At 34.7% G+C, this 8568-nt stretch overlaps 1 protein-coding gene across 2 annotated transcripts; it reads left to right on the forward strand.

Moving 5' to 3' along the window:
* Positions 1-2994: 2994 nt before the first annotated feature.
* On the forward strand, positions 2995-5093 carry LOC140828396 (uncharacterized protein At2g39795, mitochondrial-like). Of its 2 annotated transcripts, none has more exons than XM_073191373.1 (3): positions 2995-3318; positions 4186-4520; positions 4745-5093. In XM_073191373.1, the coding sequence occupies exons 1-3, from the start codon at positions 3049-3051 to the stop codon at positions 4902-4904; spliced, it is 765 nt and encodes a 254-aa protein (XP_073047474.1). In that variant the 5' UTR covers positions 2995-3048; the 3' UTR covers positions 4905-5093. The 2 variants fall into 2 exon arrangements, with proteins under 2 accessions (XP_073047474.1, XP_073047473.1); XM_073191372.1 differs by having other exon boundaries at positions 4177-4520; positions 4745-5090.
* The last annotated feature ends 3475 nt before the right edge of the window (positions 5094-8568 follow it).

Consider the following 8568-nt stretch of genomic DNA (forward strand, 5'->3'; position numbering starts at 1 on the left):
TCACATCAGATAAGCTAGTAACATGTATCAAAGCAGTAAGACATGCTAGCATTCAAAAGCAGGAAAGAAAACTCAATCTACCCCACTCACTAGCTTCTATCTCAATCTAAAGATCTATCGCTCTGATATCACCTGTTGTGGGGACACGGATTTTAATCATACTTTTAATCATCATTAGGACAATTTAATCAAGTATAATAAACAGGGTCTAATTTTTTTTTAAATGCAGAATGTAATAGGATTCAATCTAATATACATATCAGTATTAAAGTACAAATCTTGTACTATATATACAATCATCCAAATAAGGTTAAACAGCTAAATGTCAAGTGTCCAAACCATATCTCTAATCCAAGTCTGTAGTCTCCACTCTAATCACGATCTATCTTCATTTCCTCGACCCTGAACATGTCCCACATGTTGTCATGCACACATACAAACACGACAACAGCCGGATAACTCTGGTGAGATTAAAATCCCAGGATAAATCAATGAAACATGCAATCATATAAACAATGTAAAAGCATGTAACACATATCAGTAATATATATCAAATCTGAAAAAATAATCAATATAAAACTGTCAATCAGACTCGTGACTCCACGTCTCAGACTAGACTCAATCTTAGTCTAGGGATCCCGGTTTCCAGACGTTGGCATTCCTATATCGAATTCAGTAATAGAATAAACTCCAATTCTATTCAATCGATATAACCAAACATCCGGTGTCTTGACCTATCCGTCACAGACTGTGGCACTATCGCCAATTCACTATCTTGTGACAATGTGCAATGTGCCAGTGACGATTCCATCACTATCGGCACTTATGTCAAAAGATCACTCGTCTAATACTCGTCTAATTCCTGCTTTCTAAAAATCCATAGAACAAGCATATCAAATCAAATCAATGAACACAATAACAATAAGTATGTGATTTAGAGAAACTCAAGTATATCCTACTTGAGTCGATCTCCCAATACCACATTGACTTATACATTTCTTTCGTAGTCTCGGTCTGACGAACTGGAAGTTCTGAATTCAAGACTGTCTCTATCAATCTGAAATGACATATCGAGAATACTACTATCAACATTCCATTCTCAATTCAACACTGAATCTGATCAATCTGAATTTAATTCAAAATCAACGGCATAACGGAACAATCTGAATATTCCCGTCAATACAATCTCAACAAATATTAATTACAAATCATAACCCATATCTAATATAATCCATAACCAATCAACAATCCAAATCTGGCCGATATTAATCAATATAATCTGAAAAATCATAACAATTCCATAAACGATCAGTTTTTCAACCTGACTTCGATTCTATGATGTCTAACATGTCAAGAACATCATATATGAATCATGTCAAATTCCTACAACATCATATTTTCAAATGAAACCAAAACTCAATAAAAATTACGTCCAGTTGTAGCCTGTGTCGATAGGATCACAGTACTGAAGTCGGATTCAAAATCTAACGGGCGGATTCTTCGTAATTCAAGTTTAATATCAAGAAACCTTTTTCAGGCATATGAAAGCTAGGTGGCTCGTCCTATGCTCAGCACGTCTCGCGCATATGCGCGACCCTCCTCGGCGCATATGCACGAGACCTACTGGTCTCGGCAATAATATCCTCGGCAGCTTGCGCATATGCGCGCACCGTTGTCGCGCATATGCGTGCGCGAGGTTCTCTGGAATTGAATTTGAACCATCGCATAGCTCGCGCATATGAGCGCCCTCATTTCGCGCATATGCGCGAGGTTCTCTGGACTTGACATTGTCCTTCCGGACAGCTCGCGCATATGCGCGCCCTCACGCCGCGCATATGCGCGAGGTCTTCTGCCCACTTCGTGCTTGTGCGCGCATCTTGTCGCGCATGTGCGCGAATGATACTCTCCTCACATATCAAATCTCTCGATTAACCTCAAATCGTCTCGGAGCGATCCTTCATAATTATATCAACTCAAAATGAATAATCATAATTTAACACGATATAAATTCTCGGGCATTACAATAGCACATGCCAATACAAGCCATGTTAGATGTGGGAAAAAATACCGAATTTTCGGTATACCGATATTACCGTAACAAAAAAAATATTGAATTTACCGAATTTTAAATATACCGAAGATTTCGGTACGGTACGGTAACGATGTCCAATTTGAAAATTTTGGTATATACCAAAATACCGGAAAAATATACAAAAATTTTAAAATATATAATATTTTAAAACAATAAATTATAAATTTTTTTAAAATGTAAGGTTTTTTTGGTTCGGTATACCGAAAATTTTGGTACAATAACGTTATGAATTTGCTTATACAATAATTTAAGATATAGATTAACTAAAATTAAATAAAATAATTAAAAATAAAATGTTATATAATAATTAATAAAAAAATTAAATTTTAATTATGTTTTTAAAAAGTACAAATAAAAGGAAAAATATAGATGAGAAAAGAATGAAAGTTTGTATTGAATTTGAGAGATTTCTCAATTAAATGTACATCCAAATCTTTAGGTTGAATCAAAGACTTTTGTTGACATTTTATTGTTGTACCTTAGGCTATAATTCTTGTACTTAATAGAATTTCATAGAGTCACTAAAAGTCTATTGACATTTTAAATACCTATAAACTTTTGTAGAGTTTTTAAAAGTCTAGTTTGAATACCACATGACTTTTTAAAATTATACAAAATTTTACATTGAATACCACTAAATTTTTATGGAATATATAAAAATCTAGTTTGAATATCTCTAGACTTTTAAACTCTATAAAAGTCATTAAAAATCTATAACCAATACACCCTTTTTAGATATTCTGATTTGTTAAAAAAATAATTAAATTCAGTTTTCGTGAAAATATTTTAATGGTTATAATTAATTAAATAATAAATTTGATCATCTCCTCGAATAATAATTAGTGGCATATAAGTCGTGGAGGCGACTTCTGAGAATTACCACATAAAAGGTGGACAAAAAACCCTCCTTAAACCCTAAAGCTTTCCCCATTTACTCTCCAAAACGCACAACAGAAATGGCTCTAAGCCACATGCTTAAACGATCTGCTTCAAGATTTGCACCGTTGATCTTCAATCACAAGCATTTCAGCCACATTCACCACCACACCTCAGCCCTCTTCGCCGCCTTCAATGACCGTTCCTCGGGAATGTCGCGGAATCTCCTCCAGCGGTCATTTCCGTCATATCTTCACCACTACTCCACCAGGCCCAGCTCTGACGAATCACTTCTACGTGTAATCAAGTCAGAGATTCAGTGCGCCGTGGAGTCTCGGAAGGAGGATCAGGTCTTTTTTTAAATAATTATAGAAAATTGAAATCGTGTATGCTTGGTTGCTCAGTAATGGTGGAATTGACAAGGGATCATTATTTTGTTTAGTTTCTTTGATTTGGAGAAGGGGCTTTCATTTTTTTCCCCGGATTACTTTCTTTGTAAAATGGGTCGTTATTCCTTTTGATCTTGTGAAGTGGGTTCTGATTGTATAATAATTTTTATATTTTCTGTGTTTTTGTGAAGATTTTTGCGCGTCGTTTGATATAACGAAGAAGTGATGTTGATTGTTGAATTATTTCCAAAGGTTAGTTACATGATTTCAGTTTTTTGATTTGTTGTTTCCAACTATCTGTTATGGTCTTATTTTTGGCTAACTCCAATAAATTCTTAGATCCATTTCTGTTTGAGGATTTGTTGAAGTAAAATTTATACAATTATCATGACCCACTAGCCCACTTGATTGAAAATGTAGTAACAAGGTTAAATAAGTTGGCGATGTTTGATTGTACGACAGTAGTAGTTAACTAAAAATATTCGCACTTTTGTTTCGTGTGGCTCCATGAAAAAATAAAGGCAAGTTTCTACTCTTGTAGTAAGAATGAGCTGAACATGTTGTGTAAAGGTTGTCTCCAAGATACAACACTTTCGTTGGCTTTTACTTTAACTGAGGTTTTAGTTTATCTTGTGATTGTACGACATCAGATTTTTATCGTGGATGACTGTTTTAGTATCTCTACGCATAATTTTTTCTAGTTATTTAAATTTATCTATCCAGTTAATTATAAACAACAAGGATCATTGTCTTATATTGTGTTTGTAATATTTGACAATTCGAACCATCATGGTTCTCTCATTTCCAATTATTTTGCAGGTTGAGGAGGTTCCACAGGGTTTCCCTTTCAAAATTCAAGACCATTACGGACAGCAGTCTATAACACTAACCAGAAAATATCAAGGTGAAACCATATCTATTGAAGTTCACATGCCTGACATTATTTATGGCGCGGGGGATGATACTGATGACAATAATGATGAAGGGGAGGAAAGTGCAAGCCAACCTAGTATCCCATTAGTCGTTCAAGTTACCAAGAGTAGAGGACGAACACTCGAGTTTAATTGTACAGCTTATCCTGATGAGATTGCGATCGACAGCTTGTCTGTCCAAGATCCCGATGCTGCTGAGGATCAAATACCATATGAAGGACCTGAATTCTCGTAAGTTTCATATTCTTCTCTACGTGATGCTTTTTCTTAGCTCAGATCAGGTTCATCTGGTGGAAGGGTCACAATATCAATGATTATACTGAGATAAAAAGTCAAGTGCATGTTTGCTAACCGCCCCTACTGTGTACCGCTTGTCCAACTGGGTCTATTCCTCCTTTATGATTGGTAGTTTGTGACTTCTGGTGAGATGCTAATATGTTCCCGTATTTTTTCAGGGATTTGGATGAGAATTTGCAGAAGGCTTTCCACAAGTATTTGGAGATCAGGGGAATTACGGCCAACACAACCAATTTCTTGCATGGTTACATGGTGGACAAGGACAGCAAAGAGTATATAACATGGTTGAAGAACCTAGAGAAGTTCATTAAAGATTAAGACGCAGAAAATTTAACTGTTTACGATTTTTTAATGAGCAAGTATTTTAAGTATGATTTAGGAAAACTTAGAATTAAAAACGTTGATGCACTGAACTGGTTGGTTCCCAAATTGTGAAAACTCTGCTTGCAACGGTAATGTGAATGGTCATCTTAAGTAAATTTGTTTGCAATAAAGTTTTGTTTTGCAAATTTGGAGCACTGTTTTAGAATTCATTTTCCGACTTGCAACACTTAAATGATTTTCGGGTACTACGAATGTTCTTATCCCAGCACACTGAACTGATAGCCAATCTTTTTCGTATTAAAATTTTCTTGTTTCACGATCCAGTAATCAAGTCCATGGTAGCTAAGCATTTTTGTCGTCTCTTGTTCTTATCCCAATATCTTGTTCTTATCCCACCACAATGAACTGTTGGCCAAGCTTTTTGGAATCATTTCTTTATTTTTGAACTTGGTTGGACAAATTAAGCTTTTACCAACACTTGGTTAAATACGATTTACCGATAAAAATGATATAGAGGGGTAAATAGTGTTGGAGTATCATTTTCTCGCATCTGTACTACAGCGGAAGTTTAAAATTTTTTGTTAAGACGTTCAAAATGTTTCTTGGACGTCGTATAAAATAAAAACATTAATAGGGCGTTTGGAATAATTATCTTGTGTTCTCAACACCGGACAAAAAATTATTCCATATTTTAAGCGGAGATAGTCATTCTTTTAAATCCCTACGAACGGATATCCCTATTTTGATCGTCTAATTAAGTTCACGATCGGGAAGTGCGTTCTTTGTTTAGATCACACTAGGTATCTAAACGATTTAGCGTTGAGATTGGATTGCCGGAATTTCAAAAATCCGACGGTGATGCGGCAGCATCAGGGCGGCGGTGCGATCGAAGAGGGTGGCCAAATTTTTCTTTCAAAACTTCATGTTGGTCAAAAATTGTGTCGGAGGAGAGAATTTTGTGTATTTTTCTTATATTATTATGTTGCATATTATCAACCTTCGATAACATATTAATAAAATACACTAACTCAATTCTTCCAAGATTCATAATCTTAATCTGATAAGGATTCCTTTTTTGTTCATTAATTAAAATTCTCATGTAGTATATGCCATGCAAAGTCAATTATTGATAACACATTATGTAAAATTAAATATCCATTATTTAATTTCTTATTTAAATATTGAATTCTACACCCCTCTAGATTTTTACATGAGAACCATTTACGTATAGTAGTTACAACTACTAACACTATTATTTAATTAATATATTCTAAATTTACTAAATAAATATTGTGACCTCATTATAATTCTGATAGACGATCAGACTACTTTGATGTATTTAGGGCACAAAGCTTGTTCAAATAATGAAAATAAAAAATTTCAAAGTAAATTTCCATTGATTCATTTTTTGTAGCTGTCAGTTTTGTGAACACATTCACTAAAACAAGCAGTCACACTCTCTTTACTTAATTTGCAGTTAAGCTATCTTCAAAAAATTTCATTACATGGAATCCACTTATAAACTCCTCTATAAGCAATCTGTTTGACCTCCATCAAACTACAATCGTCTGAGTATCTCAACGGGAAAATAAAATCCAATACTTATGTGACTCTCAATAGTTCAGGGAAGGGATACAACTAGTCGTGGGTCATACCTATATTGTGATTTCGAATAACATTTATTCTTATCCAAGCATACCCTAATTTTCTCCATTCTTTTCATCACCTATTTGATCAAAAATGTCAGAACTGAAGTTTGATCACACCCATCGGATCATGGTAATACGTCTAGTAGAATAGTCTTATGATCCCAAAGTATCACTGATAGTGTTAAGATCGGTTGGGTGTTTGAAAGTGTTTAGAAAATGAGGGTTTTGAATAAACACTTAACAATTTTTACAACTTTTCTATGAATAAATCAGTTTAGTGATAAACTGAATTCGCAAATCTTGTTGCCAATGGCAATCAGTTAACTAATGAAAGTGCGGAAATAACTGAAAGACAGATTGAATAAAACTGAGAATAAAGAACACAAGATTTGTGGATGTTCGGAGACTTCAAATGCTCTTACGTCACCCCTTCTATCTCAAGGATATGATATTTACTAAAAGTCTTTGATTAATTACAACAACTTAATAACCCACTTTAGTTTGGACTTAACATGTAAGGCCCGAGAAATTAATCCGGTTAATCTGAAAAGATTTGAAAAGGAATATTATAATCATGGATGATAATTTTTATGATTATAAATGGAACGGATCAGATCTCGAGAGCCGAAAGAAGAAATCACATTATGTGTGAAGAGTAGGATTGGCGCACATGCGCGACATGTATCGGCGCACATGCGCGAAAATTACAGAAGCATCGGCGCACATGCGCGAGATAAGGCGCGCATATGCGCGACCCGTCCAGAATGATCGGCGCATATGCGCGACTTAAATGGCGCATATGCGCGAGTTGTTATTATGGTCATTGCCGAGACCAGTAGGTCTCGCGCATATGCGCGCGACGTGGAATGCGTAAGGTGAGCCACTTGCCTTCTTGCATGCTACGGATGTGTCTATATATATATATATATATATATATATATATATATATATATATATATATATATATATATATATATATATATATATATATATAAGCAAGCGAATGACCTTCAGAATTGAGAAGAAAATCGAGACTTTGGGGGAGAAGTTTTAATTCGTGATTTAGAATTCAATTTGCGAAGAATCCATCCGTCTGATTTTGAATCCGACTTCAGTACTGTATTCCTATCAACGCACGCTACAACTGGACGTAAGTTTTGTTACGTTTAGACAAGATTTGAAATTATGATATTGTCAGAATTGAATATGATTCAGATATGGCGTTTCTGCTACCGTAGACATTATAGAATTGAAGTCAGATTAAAGAACAGACCGTTTCTGTAATTGTTATGATTTTTGAAAGATATTGACTGAGATTCTATATCAGAATTGTGTCAATATTCAGAGTATGAATTATGTTGACACAGATTATAAGTTCCAGTATTATATTTGTGATATTCAGATTGACGGGGTTACACAGACTGTATTGTTATGCCGTCGAAACATCAGTTGATTTAGATTGATCAGATTCAGATATGATTCAGATTGTATTGTGATATCGATGACATGAATTGAATTGTATCTTGTTCAGATATTGATCAAATTAAGTACTGAGTTGAGTATTGATCAGAACAGATTGTGTATTGAGTTATTTACTGATACGTTGTATTCGATATTGTCATTTCAGATTTGATATGGACAGAATTGAATACAGATCATCGTCTTCGTCAGACAGGGACGACAAAGGTATAATTCATGTGATGTACGGGAAGACATAACTCAAATAAGATCCTATTTGAGTTTCCCAATAAAATCACATTCTAAATTATTGTTATATTCTGATATGAATATGCTTTGTTTATATGCTGATATGTTACTGCTTTGTTTATAGATTTATATGCATTGCATTTGATATAGGAAAGTTTGACAGAAACAGTCAGACTTCTAGACGTTCGGTGTATCGTTACATAAGAGCAGACACTGTCCTATTGTAGATTATTCGATACAGCTCAGACCGAAGTCTAGGAATAAGACATACAGTCACCCCAAGTGGGAGGGTGGGTGACAGC

This window comes from Primulina eburnea, chromosome 3 (genome assembly GCF_022965805.1).
Source record: "Primulina eburnea isolate SZY01 chromosome 3, ASM2296580v1, whole genome shotgun sequence".
NCBI lineage: Eukaryota > Viridiplantae > Streptophyta > Magnoliopsida > Lamiales > Gesneriaceae > Primulina > Primulina eburnea.

What these genes read in the sequence shown, in the direction of transcription:
- LOC140828396 (XM_073191372.1), top strand. Translation starts at nt 3,049, where the DNA reads ATGGCTCTAAGCCACATGCTTAAACGATCTGCTTCAAGATTTGCACCG. An exon ending in AGTCTCGGAAGGAGGATCAG is followed by an intron (nt 3,319 to 4,176) that starts GTCTTTTTTTAA and finishes ATTATTTTGCAG; the next exon opens with GTTGAGGAGGTTCCACAGGG. An exon ending in TATGAAGGACCTGAATTCTC is followed by an intron (nt 4,521 to 4,744) that starts GTAAGTTTCATA and finishes GTATTTTTTCAG; the next exon opens with GGATTTGGATGAGAATTTGC.